This window comes from Sparus aurata, chromosome 6 (genome assembly GCF_900880675.1).
Source record: "Sparus aurata chromosome 6, fSpaAur1.1, whole genome shotgun sequence".
Classification (NCBI taxonomy): Eukaryota; Metazoa; Chordata; class Actinopteri; order Spariformes; family Sparidae; genus Sparus; species Sparus aurata.
The window spans coordinates 29,403,317-29,420,907 of record NC_044192.1 but is presented as its reverse complement, the minus strand read 5'-3'; the positions used below and the strand labels follow the sequence as shown (position 1 = coordinate 29,420,907).

The 17,591-nt window shown below is 42.6% G+C and overlaps 1 protein-coding gene across 2 annotated transcripts in view; it reads left to right on the top strand.

Annotated features, from left to right (window-relative positions):
* The window catches only part of cdh4 (cadherin 4, type 1, R-cadherin (retinal)), a 239,700-nt gene that overhangs the window by 162,629 nt on the left and 59,480 nt on the right, over window positions 1–17,591 (top strand). For both annotated transcript variants that reach the window (XM_030421043.1, XM_030421042.1), the window contains exon 6: window positions 12,717–12,872. In XM_030421043.1, the coding sequence (XP_030276903.1) occupies window positions 12,717–12,872 (156 nt within the window). The remainder of the gene's footprint in view (window positions 1–12,716; window positions 12,873–17,591) is intronic.

Genomic DNA, 17,591 nt, shown 5'->3' with positions numbered 1-17,591 from the left:
TCAGCAGGCAGCAAATATATTCACATATTATGCAGTCATAATGTCAGGCAGCAGGTGTAATATATAAATGAGCCCTAGGCATTTGCTGTTAATGGATGTGCAGGTTGGTTTAGTCTTACTGCACCTTGTTTTCCCAGAAATCTCTCGCAGCATAATATAAAGAGCGAGCGTTCGCGTCTAACCATTTGTGCACCTCGCCCTTTTGTTTGCTGGTTTTGCTCCTGTGTCTGCGAGGGGTGCGTGTGTGTCGCTGTGTGTTGTCTGTGCATTGCGCGTGTCTGTTTGCGATTCGCAGCATCCCCGGCCGGACAATTAGAAGGTGACAGTCCCATTAGAGCCGGCCCGGTTGTACAAAGGCTGAGTGCTGTTGTGAGTGACACGGAGCTCTGCCTCTCACTAAATAACTGTCAGTCTGCCCTCGTCCACTCTGACCCCTCTGGCAGCCTCCCTCTGAGCCACTCGAGCTCCCCTCTGGACTCTCATTGGCAGCCTCGGCGGCTCCCTGAGCCAAGCATGGCCCTCCTTTCAAGCCTGGCCTCTAACTGATTGGCTGGACCCCGCTAGCCTTAGGCATGCCAGAAGGGCTTTCAACTGGCCTCAGGGTGCTGCTGATTGGCCAGGCTGTCAGGGGCGCATGTCCCCGACGGTAGCGTGTGGCAGCGGCTGGGGTTGAGGGATGCAATTTGACAATGGTGGTAGGTGGAGAGGAAAAGTGCAAGAGCAGCAGTGAGCACCTCCCTGGCCCCCCACTTCCTCCGTCACTACATCCATATCAATCTCTTTCCACTGCTGTCTCTCCCTTTAGTCAGCCTTCCAGCATCCAACCGTGTCTTCACTTTAATCATCTTGTGGGACATTTCTCGAACCTGCACCGCGGTTTACCTGTCGTATTGTATCGGGACGAGCGGGAGAATGGAGCCGTCTAACGAGTTGAGGCTCTCCGGGGGTCCGCGGTCTGTTTTGGGCGGGTAAGACAAGATCGCCAGCCTCTGCCTCCTCCTCCGTTCCCATCGCCGAACTAGACAATGCAGCTCTCTTTATAAGGGAGACAGAATGGCTGTATTCGCTCTATTCTTCTCCCCTCGCTGTGAATCAGGGGAATTAATGCCATTGTTAATGCAGAGAGACCGCTGGTACATTTCAACAGGATTCTCGCCTCTCGCAGAGCTCATCTAAATTGCCTGGCTAATGCTGTAATTGGGTTTGTGAGTCACTTCTTAACTTCCATTAATATTTGTTCTCCCTCTAATTGCCCCTTTTTCCCAATCCTACATTTCATTCCTCGCTCTGGTTAATGGTCTGAGGTGGAGGCAGCGGCGGTGCGTGTGCGCGCGTGCACGCTCTAGAGAAAGCATCTAATCTATTTTTGAGCAGATACAAAATGTCAAAGCGCCCGGGACTTCTTTCTCTCCTCTGGGTAACGATGAATGACACACAGGATGGAGTAGGAGGGTATTCAAGGTTTAAGACTGAGACATCAGAACGGTTCACGGTCAGAATTTGAGGAACTTCCTCCAGATATCTGCGATCCATACGCGCTTCAGATAAAAAACATCCCTCCTCGAAAGTGTTCATATCAGTTTCTCAAAAGAGGGCCAAGGGCTTTCATTTGAAGGTTATTTATTGGATGTGCTGGCAGCATTCAGAATGCTTTCTGCCGATCATTAAAAGACGTATCCGTGCCTCTGCTCTCTCAGATGTCTGCTTCCGAGCGTCTCTTCACACGCACCTATAACTGGATTGTCTTTTCCTCTTATACATCACATTAAAAACAGCTCCTCTGGAGGAGGAAAAAAACATCGGCCCCAAAAGGTTCCAGCTTTGTTTCCCTAAATTGTCAAGGAAAAAAAAAAGTCTCACTCTATTATCTTTAAATCCAAATCCGTTTCACAGGAACATTACCTCCGGAAACCTTTAGAAACTCCAAGGATTCAATTCAATTGACCGTGTGGGAAAGTGAAGTGCAGTGGCAGAATAACAGTGTCAGTACCAGAGCAGACAATCCTTCCTCAGGTGGCGGCTCATGCTCGTTTATATTGATGGGACTCTTGCTGCTTCCTCCCGACTGGGAGAAACGGGAGGAGGGTGAGAGACAGAAGGAGATAGAGACAGACAAACTGATGTGGCTGCAGATACAGACAGAATAGGAGAGCACACCAAATGAAAAAAAAAAAAAAAATACATATTTCAGAGCTGCATGGAGCTTGGTTCATTTCCCATTCAGTTTCCGATCCATAATGGACTAGCATGGCTGTGTGCCGAGGCCCAGGCGCGCATCTTCTTTATGAGTATCAGGGATAACTGTGTGCGACGGTGGCTGTCTGCGGCTCTCACTTGAGAGATATTAAACCTGAGCTCTCTGCAGCTTCTCCCTCACGGGCCTCCTCTGTGACTATTTTTAAAAACGCCGTCCGCACCGTTCCCTTCTCATGATGCCACTCAATTGACATGTTTCACCCCTCTTTATCGCGTGCGAGGCTGTTATTGTATTTTTTTGCAGGAGGGGAAAGTTTGAAGACTGGCGGAAAAAAAACTTGAGGTTCCACGTTTTCCATAATTGGAAATTTTGTTTCCATTTTGTCAGCCCATCTCTCTCATTCTTTCATCCTCTGCTTCCCTATTTCCTCCCCTGTCATTTTGTTGGATGTTTGTGTGGATGGCCTATCAGAATATTTGAATTCCTATTCCCCATCAAAAGCAGGGCACATCAGCTTTGAAAAGTGACAGGCACACAGCAGGAGGGATCAAAGCGATGCAAAACTGAAATTTAAGAGGAAGTTAAAAAGCATGTAGTTTTGCCATTTCCCTCATGTTCAACAAAGAGAAAACAGATCTCGTATAACAGCGGGGAAAGATGAGACATTATCAAACACAGCGATTTTCAAGGATGCCCGTGTAGCTTGCAGATGCACAGATGCGTTTGATAGGGCTGTTTAACATAGCAGTTCACCCATTTGCAGTGACTCATGTTAGCAGCAATTCCAGCATCCCCGCGAGTGCAAAGGTTTATTGTCAGATCTGAATATTTTAACCCCAGTGGTGACACTGAATTTAGTCTGCTCAAGATAGAAAAATCAATAGTCTATTCCAGCATGGCAGTGTCATTTTCTTTCTTTAAAGCCACTCACTGAGGTGCCAGACCTGCTATGAATCTGCGACTGAAACATTCAAAAAGAATTGAGAGCATATTTTAGAACCATTAAATAGTGTGCCAGCAATTCCCCAAGTGACAGGCAGTAGCGTAAAAAGGAGCAGTAAAGCAAGTTGAAATTAGACATACGAGCTTGCAGTTGAAATTACTGGAAATTTAGACTGCTTGAGGGAATTTTGAGTCATTTCAAGGGGGGGAGAGTAAATGCATCAGACAGCAAATGAGATCTGGTTATCTCTAAACCCCGTCTGAAAAGGTCAAAAATCTTCTGATTGTTTTCTGCTCGTTCTGAATCCACATGATTAATCAACCATCAGGTGCTCTGAGCACTTTACATCATTATTTTAATACTGAACAATAGAAAATTACAGCCGTGCTTTCAACCCCACTTTGTAACCGTATTGTCATGTAGTCTGTGCTCGTGTGCCTACGTATACAGGTGGTTCAGACTGGAGACAGAGTCTTATAGCGGAGCAGGCTCCTGGGTATATGAGGCATCCAGTCAGTAAGTAGTTTCTATTAAAGGCATCCAGACATTTGGCAGACGCCGTCTTAATTATGGTTGACAGCTATGACAGCTAAAGCGTGACTGAGAGGCCGCCAGAAGGGCTCTGTGATAGCCTGTCTGAGCCCTGAGTGTTTGGCATCACTTCCTCCCACAATGCACCTCAGCAAGGAAATGGCATTAATTTGGCTTTATCTCCTGCACATTATGTATTCCTCAAACTCACGACCCCTCACACCAACCTGTTATAACTGCTGTGTATGACGTGCTTTCTACACTTGGCTAGAGGCGCCATCAATGAAATGTACTGTCTCGTCTAGCAATATAAATACCTGACTTTATGCTGCAAGTCTCGCTCGGCTTTTATATTTACATTAAACGTCTTTACTGGCTCAGGATTAAGACAAAGAACACAAATAGCACAGCTAAGTAATAATTTGAAAATTACTAGTTAATTAAATGTAATGAAATCAATCTTACATTTGTCTTTTTTTTGTGTGTGTTTCATCTTCACGCACTAAAGTCATACAGAAACATTTTCAGGTGATGTAGCATTAAGAGCGAGAATGTCCACATCTGGAGGTGAATGGTGAGGGCTGATGGGTCCAACATAGCACTTTCACCCAGGAGAATGGTGTTTGTGTACCAAAAGTGAACATTGACCTATTTTAAGTTAAGTTTTTACATTAACTACGGTAATAATTCAACTAGAAAACCTGGTAGTGGAGAACTCTGTGCAATGGAACAGTGGACTTTTATGACCAGGCGCATCATTAGACCTGGGCATTCTGGGTTATAGCCCCGGAGGTTTTGGGAATAGCCCCGGATCTCTGTGCCTTCAAAAAAAAAAAAACATATATAATTGCCTGATGATGAAAATAGCCCTAGAGGTTTTTATGTGGTTGCATATCGAACGGCCAGCAGTCACAAATGCAACATTATCACCAGCGCAAACTGGGCAGAAGCTGACCTGACTTTCCTTATGGCATATGCCCATACATGGGCAGAGTCAGAATAATTTGTTGCAAATTCAACATCTGTGTTATTCTTTCCCCCTCCATGAGTCACTGATATTACCAGAGCTCGTCTATGAGCCTACTGTTTAGTACCATTGCAGCATTTATAGTAGTTACTTATTATGGCTATATGGAGATTCTTTGGGGAAAAAAAGTCGCAGCCAGAGCAAGAAGACGTGGAGAGTGAGACATCGTCTCCCCCAACCCCTGATAATACCTCCATCAGCTCAGGTTCGTGAAAAATTGAATTGTGATTGTGGGTGTAGTCTGGGTATGTAGTCTCTGTTAAATGACAATTTTTTTCTTTTAATACAATACAAAGCCTACTGCAGGCCTAATGTAGATAGACAATGAAGTGAAGAAATTATAACAGCGAATGTTCTACCTGCTGTAACAGCCTATGCACACAGCACAGGTCTGATATATTTAACATGAACATTACTCAGCAGGCCTGTAGTGAGGGAAAATTAGCTGAATTTGTGATTGAAATATGACGATGGGGACCCCAAAGATTGGCCTTCATTTCCTTCTCAAACTGCGTTGAAATTGCATCTTTAACAGCACAATTTTCAAAAGGTCCCCCCGGACTCCCATTAAAAGACTCTATCTGCGGACAGTGATGCCAGTAACGCGTTACTCTAATCCGACCACCTTTTTCAGTAACGAGTAATCTAACGCGTTAATATTTCCAAACCAGTAATCAGATTAAAGTTGCTTATTTAAGTCACTATGCGTTACTATTATTTTTGTCATTTTCCTAATAAAATATATATTTTTTGCTTTCTTCTTGCGTCTCGGGGAGTGATGTCACGTGTGCGACAAGTCACGTTTTCAGCTGGAGAACAACTCACATGTAACACCACACAGCGACACAAACGCAAACAACAATGGAGGGAAGAGAGAGATGCACGTTTTCTAGCTGGAAATACAGTCATTAATTTGAGTTTGTGTCAGCTAAAGATGAGAATATTAAGGTTCGTTGTACACTCTGTGCTGGCTGTACTTTTTAATGGAGTAATCAGTAATCAGATTACTTTTTCAGGGTAACTGAGGCAACACCGTCTGTGGGGCTAAAGCCCTTAAAGATGTTTTGCACTCCTAGCGACGCCCCGATGATGACGACGCTCAAGGATGACCATGCAGTTAGCCCTGATGTACGTTAGCTACAATAGCTTATCCACAGGCCAGTTTTGAGTTACTTTCAGAAACCTTGAGTAAATTAATCTTGATTTGGAATAAAATGCATGAAATTATTTTTTCTTTAGGCTCATGCTGCTTTTCACAATAAAGAAAAGCGGGAGAGAAGTTACTATGACTTTTAACAATAGTTTATATAATCATAATAGTCAGACCCATACTGAAAAATACAGGAATTGTCTTGTGTTCTGTCGTTTTGTGATGATGATGATGATGATATAATGTAAAGCATTTCAAGTAGTCGGTCAGTAAATATTTAGCACTTAAGCCTTTCCAAACTAATTTTGTTGCTGTTTATATGCAGAGATTTGACCTTTGCAGAGCAGGTAAAATTGACCGGACCTGGTTTGGAGTTTTGACACTTTATCCAGATTTGTTGTAACAACTCCTATTTTGCATACACCTGTGACATTTACACAGTGTTAGTGACGACAACATGCAGCACTGTCCTGATAATAGAGTAGGTGAGGGTTTGTGTTTATTGTGTTGGATAGATCCGTGGTATTGAATGATCCCCTGGTATCCAGCCCATGGCTGTGTAACCTGCGGGGGGTGTTTGATGTGCCCTTAAGGCAACGTGAGTTGACTAAGCCCATAAAGAGCTATAAAATAAAGAGAGAGAGAGAGAGAGATGTGTGTGTAAAGCCAAAGGACTACAACACAGGCCTGAACCATTAAGCGTGGACGAGACATAAAAGAGGCTATCAAAGAGTGTAAACCACAGATTCCCATTATTGTGTGACATTAGCCCATAGCACGCCGTAGCCCTTCATGATCCCACGGGTGCCTGCAGCACACTGTCCTCTAATGACTTCCTGGTTGAATGATTGTTGTTTCCTGGAAGCAAAACACTGCCGGGGAAGGAAGCACAGCTCCGCGCACGCTTGTCCTTTGCATAGCAGAATGCTGCTTTGTTCATTTAGCGGCATTGCTAGAAATAAGTCGGACGCGGAGTGAATGGATGAATCGCAGAGTGCCATCAAATAAACACCAAATTAGTCCCTGTTTGTGGTGGCATCAAACTATTTATGCAGATGGGATGATCATACAGGGTTGGATCAATTAAAGGAGATTTGGACAGACTGAAACTTCACAGTGCGCTAATTAGGCAGCCAGCCGCTGCGCTCAATAAATGGAAATGTATTCCGTTCCGTTCCTTTCCTTTCCTTCTATCTGTTTGTGTGCCGCTCGTCACCCCAAGGAGTTTAACAGAACAGCTATTCTTCATCTAATTTCCCCCAACTCTCCCATTGCGTTTCGCTCCCTGTGTCTCCCTGCCTCCATCCCTCTCCAACCCTCTCCATCTTCCTTCTCACGCTGATAGCGTGTCCCACAGGATCCCAGCAGTTGTCAGTAATCAAGGAAATCACTCTCAAAGAGCTACAAATAGGTCACTTATCTGATGTCTGGTCTGATCTGACAGAGACAGACAGCCAGTTAAGTCCCTTGCATCTGCCTCCCTCTGCTATTCCTTATGTGATTAGCAGCCATTCTATCTGCCAGGAGGTACTGAAGTAAGAGAGACAATGAAAGACAGTTATAGAGGGAGAGAGAGAGAGGGGGGTAGAAATCCAGGCTTTCATCATTAGCATTCCATTCAAATGGCTCAATTGAGCAGTTGTCACTCATGGGATTCCCAGGACTCCGAGAAGCCATGCTTGTTCATTTATTCAATTTATTGATATAAAGACTCTTCATTAAGAGACACCGGCAAATGTGACATCTGGTCTCAGGTGGCCTTGATGGGGAATCTTAAACAGGCGTGGAAACAGAGGCCGCGTGACGTGTAAGAGCTCTTTGTCTCCTCCCGGGGCTATTACACAAATGTGCCAACGATACACGGCCAGCTTTGAAGTCCCGGTGAAGAGAGACACACACATATTCAGACACGCAGCCGTGCACAAGTCGGGATGAAGAAGCAGAGACCCGTGGCAGGTGAAAATTTCATGCGTGCGTTTCCCACACGACGGCCCTGTGAATTATTGAACTGAGCTGGTCCTCTTGATCCACGCTTCGGTGTGCACACAGAGACTCTCTCACCTGTCAGACACTCCACTACACACACATACATGGCTACAAGGCTTTTTTTTTTTTTCTTTTTTTTTTTTTTTATACATGTTTCTGCAACTGGAGCAGATGGGACTCTCTGTGGCACGCCTCAGTTCATCGCTTGTTTTTGTTTTTTTTAACAGTGCGGCTTCAACATGTTTGTCTCCTTCGCAGATAAGACAGAGGATTTCTCCAGCACGTTGTCATTACTGAAATGCATAATCCGTCTGTTCTGCTCCACATTATCTGTCTGTTATCCAAACAGATGACACTGATGATGAGGGTGAATGATGGAATTATGTTATTACTTATGCCATGATTTCATTCGGCTTTGATTGGCAGATGGTGGGTGTCGTGAATAATAAATGTAATTTGTCTTACAGTATCATTGTCACGCCAGGGTGATTACACGTATAAGCAGAGCAGCCCGAGCGCGCTGATTGATAGGAGCGACACAATATTGCGCATCACACTTGAACCTGCGGCTCCACGTATGGATCGGGTGTGAAGTGAGCTCAGGAAATGAAAACTGTGCGTGTGAAAGCTCGCGGTGGAGGAGTGCTGCACGGTGGGTGTTGGAGGACCACGTTGGAAATTAAGAGAGAGGGTATCATGTTCAAACAGAGAGATGTTTTATGCAGAAGGCGCCGTCACCGCTGAACGGATGAAGTAATTTCATTTTCATGCATGATGTGCAACCCCACAGACCAGGAAAATTGCATAGGAGGGGAAGGAAAAGATAGAGAGAGGAAAAAAAGAGCCGAGCCTTCCCTTTTTTCTCCATTTGACTGTGATTATTCCCTCTGACTTGTAACCATAGTGATGGTTGGGTCCCAATAAAAAAAAAAGAAAAAGAGTTGCTGCTGTGTTGTGTTCAGAACCAGAGGGTGAGGTTGGAGAAGAGATGGTATGAAGATGGATATTCTGCATTTTCCAGGATCCTTCAATCCATAGCGCTGTGTTTAAGGAGTCTCCAAACACTGCAGCTTTATGGAATAATGCCTGTAAATCGGTAGAATTACTGAGCAAGAACACTGAACAGATTACAGGTAGAGTATGTATTATGGTTTGTGCCGGGGTTTGTTTAAAACACTGATTCCCAACATGAGGGTGGAGAAAAGGGGTCACGATATCGCTGTGGTTGCGAGACAAAGTCTGTGGCAGGAAAACAAAATCGAAAAAACTGGGATGGCACATCAAGGACACTTTCCCACCGCTCAATAAAGTCGTGACAACACGGGTCTTACAGGTTATACCAGACATCTTACAAGGAAAGATCTCTGTCGATGATGCTCAATAACGTTGTCTGCCGAGTGCTTACCTTTATCTGCTGCTCAGGCTTTCACTCCGGGCTCCATTGTGGCAGCCAGACTCTTGTGGTGAGCTTGAAGGTGAGTGTGTTGATCAGAGGTGTTGTGTTCAGAAACTGACGGGCGGACACATGAGTGCAAACGGCCACCTTCATCCGACAAAGTTTACAAATGACCTCATTAACAGTATCAGGTTCCCTATTAGCACTGGGTTTAAATCCAATATAGTGCAGAATAGAGCTTTTTTTGTGCTTTTTTTTGGTTCTTTGACTCCAAATCTTATGACATCGTCTTGTCAGCTCTCTCCACATATGCATCTGAAGAGTAATATTTGATTCCTGTGACCGAAAGCAGTAACTTTTAGTTCGTAATTATTTATTTTTTTCTGTTTAGTTAATTGCGCCGTTTTATTATTTGATGAAGAAATTAACAAAGCAAGTTTTATCTTTATTAAAAGGGTCAAACTGAATACACAAAGTCATCTTACTGATCTCTCTTTTCTCGCGTCTTTTTTCCCATGTGTTTGGTACTGAGGTAATACAATTGTAATACATTACTTTGACTACATTACTGACGGATTTTTTTCAACAGGTAATTAGGAACACCAACTACAATTATTTAAATCAAACAGTCACTAATGAACTGAGCTGCTCAAAACTCATGGACCTACTGCCTATGAAGAAAAAACCCCAAAATACTTATTATTATTATTACGTAGTTTTATTTTCTATAAAAACATTGACAGCGTTCTGTGTAGACATTGAACCAGTCTGCATTGGACCTTAGATCACGTCATAATGTTTTAAATCCTGAATATATTGTCAGCAGAGTTCCATATGATTACCGGCTGAGCGGCTTCATTAGTGTCCATGTGTATATTTCTGTACATGATGAAAATGAGACCTTTCAAATGATTTGGTCTGGAATCAAGTGATCATTTATGGTGAGGGTCCTGTATGACGTAGATTTGTGTCTTTATTATTCAATCAAAAAAAAGTTTGCTTCAATCAAAATATATATTTTCAATAAAAAAAACCTTCACTTCAATCAAAAAAACCCTTTTCAATCAAAGAAAAAAGTGTTTGAATGCAAAAATATAGTTGAGACTCAAAAAAATGCATTTGAACAATGTTTTTCTTTGATTGAAAAGGGTTTTGTCGTTGTCATATAGCCTGCCTGACAATATGAAGGCGTTAGATATCTAACACCATCACACAAATTAGTCAACGTGAACTAAGTTAGCAAGCTTCATGTTTAAATGAAATATCAAACAGAGTAGGCTAATAACATGACACCGATGCTGCACCGACACTTGTCACTCAAACATGTCTGACCAATGGGGGATGTTCGTGTCAAAATAATTCAATCAAAAAAAAACTACTTCAAAACTTTTTTCACTTCATTCAAAAAAAAAATCACTTCAAATCGAAAGAAATATTTTCAATAAAAAACAACAACACTTCAAATGATTTTTTGTTTTGTTTTTTTTAGGGGAGATTCAATTTTATTTTTTAGTTTTAGTTTTTTCTTTGATTGAAAATATTTTCTTTGATTGAAGCAACTTTTTCGGAATTGAATAATTAAGACACAAATGTCCTACCCATAATATGGCCCAAACACAAAAAAGATTACCTCAATCAAAGAAAACATTTTCAATCAAAAAAAAAGTGTTCAAATGCAATTTTTTGAGTCTCAAATATTTTTTTGCATTCAAAAACTTTTTTTCTATGATTGAAAAAGTTTTTTTTTTTTGATTGAAGTGATTTTTTTTCTGGAAAATATATTTTTTTGTTTGAAGCAACTTCTTTTTTGATTGAATTATAAAGACACAAATGTCCTACCCATAATATGGCCCAAACACAAGACAACATTACTTCAATCAAAAAAGTTGCTTCAAACAAAAAAACCTCCACTTCTATCAAAGAAAACATTTTCAATCAAAGAAAAACATTGTTCAAATGTATTTTTTTGAGTCTCAACTATATTTTTGCATTCATACACTTTTTTTCTTTGATTGAAAAGGGTTTTTTTGATTGAAGTGAAGTTTTTTTTAATTGAAAATATATATTTTGATTGAAGCAAACTTTTTTTTGATTGAATAATAAAGACACTACCTTCATAGTCCTGAGGGTCACATCTGCATGAACGCCATGTCTGTAAGTCCTCAGATCTACCGGCCTGTCTGCAATCATTTGCTCTAAAATTTGGCCATTGACACACACGTTGAAACAGAAGAACGCAGTGATTACAAACGTTAGAGAAACAGTTTGGAAGATGCGCTTCTCCCTTCCTTTGGAAAATACAAATCGGTTGACATGAGCCTACATCACCAGTGGCCAGTGGTTAGAACGAAGACTGCAAATGGGGGAAATGACTGGCCTGGCTCCTCAAATGCTAACCAAACAATATGTTATGTCTCACTGTTTAAATACAAAAACTGAAGTGTAAAATGACTTTTATATGGGCTTGTTTAACATGGCTGGGCTTTAGAGGGGCTGACATGACGATTTTGTCCGCTTTAGACAGAGCCAGGCTAGCTGTTTTGCCCTGTTTGCTGTCTTTGTGCTAAGCTAAGCTAACTAGCTGCTGGCTCTAGCTTAATATTTACCGTACATATGCGCAAGTGGTATCAATTCTCTCATTTAACGTTTGGCTAGGAGTTAAACATGACATGATATTACATTTCCGGACACAACATATGTTCCAATAAAACCCTGTACAGATACCGCAGGGATTTTTGTATGCCAACTTATAGACCGATTTACGTAATGTGACGTTAACGTAGCTGTATTGTGTGGTGAGAGAGTAGAATCCTTGAAGCCCATTGAAAATCAATGCCCCAGGCAGAACTGCTACAGTCCCTTCTCCCTTTGTCTTCCCTGAAGTCAGCAAGGTGCTGAGCTAAAAGTATTGATGTTTTTATTTCCATGGCAATGTTGGAGCTCTTACTGAAAGTTGCTCAAAGTAAAATATATCACTCTTTAAATGTCACATTCTGAACTGCATGTGAAATAACAGCCGAGGTGTTAAAGGTGGAACAGGCGAGCTGAGACATTACGCCAAGTAGTTGAGAATAACAGCGTGAATCATTTTCACATCATCGAACCAGGTAGCTCTGAGAAATATTGCACAGCTGGCCGTAAGGTCATTTTGAGTTTTTTCAAGGTCTGCTGAGAATCTGCCGTGAAGCAAAAGCAAAGCAAGAACTCAACAGGTCAAACACAATATTCTGTCAGTGGATCTTTGTCTCACTGTAAACATTGTTCAATTTTCACCTCCAGGCTGCAGGTTCAGAGTGTCAGCACAAAAGAAAAGCTTGCAGTATAAATGTTGTCATTAATGTATCAAACATCCCACGTTCTCTCTCTTCCCGCAAACGTTTTATTCCAAAGTGACATTTAATGTCACTGTGCTCTGAACATTTTGTGCTTTTGGTCCAAATAAGATTTTCTCCTTTGTTGAACTTGTTTTTCTGGTTCTGTCCCCAGATCCGCTCGGATCAGGACAAGGACGTCGGCATCCGCTACAGCATCACAGGAGCAGGCGCAGATCAGCCCCCGAGCGGGATCTACAACATAGACCCCATCAGCGGCAACATGTTTGTCACCCAACCCCTGGACAGAGAGGAGAGAGCCTCCTTCCATGTAAGGAAAAACTATTTCTGCGCCCTCCTCTAGCTCCACTCATGTCTGTCTCATTATCTCTCAATTATCCCTGTGGAAATGTGCCTCACCTTTTGTCTCCCCCCCCCCCCCCCCCATCTACCTTTCACTCCAACACTAATGTTTCCTGTCGAACAATCACAAGTCGGGGCCCATTCAGAGAGCGTGCTGTACTGTTAGCTGCTGTACAGTACCCTTGCACCAGCCTCCACGGGCTCTGATTGATGCCAAAGCCAGCAATGAAATGATGAATGCCTTGGCAAAACACACAGCCACTTCAGCTGTCATTTAGATTGAGGTTTAGCTGCACAGACTAGCCAGGGATGGATAGAACAGAGGGAAAGAGACAGAGCCGAGGTGGAGTGCAGGAAAACTGTTGTCTTTGTTCTTTCCATCAGAGCTAATGAGCAGGTGCAGCTTTGAGTGTTTTTGTGCCTGCAGAGGCATGCGTGTGTGTGTGTGTGTGTGTGTGTGTGTACGCACATGCATTGAATACTGATTGATATATGATGTGTGTTTATACCATAAGAAGAGGCAGGTCTTTCTCTCTTTTCCCCCCCATCTCGCTCCCCGTTTTCCTCCACCACCCTCACACATTGTTGCACGCTCACCTCCTGCACTTTCCAGCTGTGCTGTTCAAAGGTGCGGGCTGACAGCTGTACAGTTAGCCTGCTTATGGCCCATAGGACTCACAACCACACACACACACACACACACACACACAAACAGGAGCTCGGAGGTTTGGGTTCACGGCTGCCCCTCTGGAACCTCGGGTTAACCAGCTTTGTGAATGAATTAAATATGCAGACCACATGAGACTTGTGCTAATGCTGGGCCAGCGGTTCATACACACACACATTACAGGTTTCAATTTATATCAGCAAAGACTAACACCTCCACTCGAGGTGAGCGCCGGTGTCACACTCACAACACCCACGTGCCTGTCAGCATGATAGATGGCTCGGCTGCCGATAGAGCTAATTCAAAAGCATGCTGCTGTCTCGGAGGAAGAGTGGAATAAAGCAGAGTAGATCTCTTCAGTGTCTCTATCAGCGCACGCTCTGGAGCAGTATGCGCACATTATAAACACCAATGCACACACACACACACACACACACACACACAGACACACAAAGACACACAGAGTACGTGCAGCGACTGCAAACAAAGCCCCAGATGATTGTCTCCTTGATTGGTTTGTCTCGTAGTTCCGTGTGTGTGTGTTTAACATTTAGTTTTAGATGAGTCTCTCGTTGCACCGGCGTGCTGCGTTCAGGCTCCGGACACGGCTGCTCATGCGCCTCTCGTCTCTCCATACCTGCTCTCACACTCAACCAGCAAATTGGGATCAATAAAAGTGGCCCGGTTATTGCACCCTGGGAAAGGACAAACGCTCAGTAAACAGTTCTTATTTGACATTGCCTGTAGTGAAAACAGCACGTTAGGTTGAGGGCACTTCAAGTTGAATACGGTGGCTATTTAACTTCCCGTGGAGCCGTGCTGCTTCTGATGTGATGTATGATTTGGTGTAGGAGAATGCAGCCAGTGTTTGACCCAGGGGAAATTTAGTCCAATGCGTACTTTCTTTCAAGTTGACAGGAAGTTCCCAGCACCGTTGTGCCCTCGCAAGGCCAAACTTTGCTTGTTAGTTTTGGGTTCAAGTGAAAAGAGAGACGAGGCTGCTGTTTTTGACAGACTAGCACCAGGGGGAAGTGATCTGTGAGGTGAGGAGAGTGGGTGTTAGCCTGAGCCTCGGTTTTGTCAGACAGATCCACTGTGAGTCAGCAGGGCACGAGGAGAATTCAGCAAATACAAGAAAAAAAAATCATATTTGTTCCCATGAATGCATGTACTTTTATGTTTGTGCTGACATGGAGGGGAGGTCATGTAGACCTGGTCCTGTCTGTGTGGAGGCACCTGAAGCTCAAAAACCTCAAAGACCCATATTATTTGTCTGTGTTTAAAAGCTAATTATAATTTTGTCGTCTTGATTTTCTGCATTAGCTGTGTTTAGTATTTTCGACTGTACACTTGAAATCCATCGCACGGCTGTCCGTCCTCCAGGAGGGGTCCGTCCCCTGTGAGTCCTCCTGAGTTTCCTTCCTTTTCTCCATTAAATGAGTGTTTTCTTCTTACACGAACCAGGTCAATCTGATACCGCCAAGTTGGTGTTATTATGATCATCATATAAACGTTGCTCAAGGACCATCATTTCAGCTTATCAACAGGCAACAGAAAACCTGCGTCACTGGCGAGCTGTCATAGCTGAACGGTTCAAGTTCACTTATTATTTTCAGTTTCTTTACAGTTTTTTTAAGCAACAGAAACACTAAGATCCGTCCTCACATGGTGTATTGATGTGAGTCGCAAAGCCATGATGTTACAGAAGTGTGATGTGAGTTTTAATGGCGGTCCTGGAGATTAAGACAAAACTTAAATCAACTATGGGTACATTTAAATACAAACAGATGATTGATAGACCTACACGAGTTACTAGAAAGAGTGAAACCCTTATAGACCTGATTTTTTCAAATAGGCCAGAGAGTGTAATAAAAACTTACAATCTTATTACTGGCCTCACTTACTTAGTAAACTTATCAATCCTAACAAATAGGTTCCCAGACAGCTGGAAAACTGCAATAATTACTCCAGTTTATAAATCAGGAGAAAGGGACTTAGCAGTTAACTACAGGCCTATCGCCATCCTCCCGGTAGTCTAGAGAAAAGTTCTAGAGAAAATTGTAGCTGAGCAAATAATGGAGCACTTAGAGTCGAACCAACTGCTTTATCCACAGCAGTTTGGTTTTAGACAAAAATACTCCACAGAACCAGCAAATTGTTATCTGCTGGAGAAGATCAAAACTTACCTGGATAAAGGAGATGTTGTAGGGGCAGTGTTCTTGAATTAAAAAAAGGCCTTTGACACTGTTAACCACAGTGTCCTACTCAATAAATTAAAGCAATTCGAATTGTCGCCTGAAGCTCTTAAATGGCTTAAATCATATCTGGAGGGCAGACAGCAGTGTGTTAGGGTCAATGGGGTGAAGTCCAGCATGTTAGCAAACAGCATGGGCGTACCACAAGGATCTGTGCTTGGTCCATTGCTGTTCACTATGTACATTAATGACCTGCCGAACTGCTGCCCAAGTGTCAACTGCCAGATGTATGCTGATGACACCATCATCCATGCGGCCACTAAAACACCCAGCCTGGCTGGTGAGCACCTGACGCGGGCGTTATTAAACATCTCGGCATGGCTTGAGTTATCCCACCTAACTCTTAATGTAAAAAAAACTGTGTCAATTTGCTTCTCCACACGTAGCAGGCCTGATCATGAAGTATCTCAGGTCAGGATTAAGGAGGAAATCACTGAAGTAGTGAATGAGGTGAAGTACTTAGGTATCATCCTAGACAAACATTTTAAATTTGACAGTCAGGTTAAGTACATCTGTAACAAGGTCAAACCAAATCTTAACTGTTTTCGTTTTATCAGAAGGAACCTGTCACACCAAGCTGCAAAACTATACATGCATGCTATGATTCTTTCTCTTTTATCATACTGCATCACATCATGGTCACAGGCTTCCACAACCACTATGAAACCTAAAGTCTCCATATACAGGCAAGCAATAAAATTCATGGACCAAAACCAATGCAATGGCATCACCGCCGCATCTTAAGGAAACACAACCTTCTCACTTTTGAAAATGTTATTAACCTCAGTATTCTAAAATTCTTTTTTAAATGTTTAAATAATCATGTGTCAACACTGTTCTCTGAAGTGGCCATCAGGCGTCAGAGCTCTCACAGAGCGACCACACGAGCATCCATTTGTGGTGATTGTCTCATCTCACAATGCAAGACTTCTTCCTGCCAGTCTGCTCTCTCTGTAAAGGGGGCCAAACTGTGGAACTCTCTACCCAAAAATAAAATTAGAGACCAATAGTAAAGATTTTAACAAAGGACTCAAACAGTGGCTAAAATCCAATCAACAGTGCACACATGAATAGTTCTTAACTGGTTTACTGCTTGCTCATATTGCCTTTGCTCTGTTGCCTTTTTATGTTCCTTATTTGAAAATTGCTTGTATTTCTTTGACTTCTTTTTCCCATTGTTTTGTTGCTATTTTGTTTTTGTTTTTTTGTTTTTTTTTCCTTCTTTTTTTCCTATCTTTGTCTGGTCTTTCCTTTTTCCATTCTTGTTATTTTAATTGCCCTATTTTGTAATTGCCCTATCGTTTAAAAAGCTACCTATGGACAAGTGTTGCGAATTAGCACTTGTGCTAAAACACTTAAACAATGCATCTGGTTTGTCCAATGTAATTGCTATGTCCATTTCAAATTAACATAAAAAAAAAAAAAACATTCATTATGATGATCCAGGAAAACACTAACACCGTATAGACAAGAAGGCTAGACATGAGGCTATGTAGATTAAAGTAACATGACTTGACTGAAAGAAGTATTTCACTGCTGGAAAGATCCTTGCATAAGCTGGTTTGTCTGTGCAGTAGATTATATTATATTTTCGAAACAGGTGCAGAGGAAATGGGCTGTGGTATGCCCCTTTTGCTCACAAGGTGTAAAACCTACAATAGTGCACCGCACCGCTCAGAACACTGGAGTTGGTCAGTGCATGGTTTTGCCCAGGAGTCCGTTTTGAAACAGGAAACAGTTTAGCAGCCTGCTGGTAACAAACAGC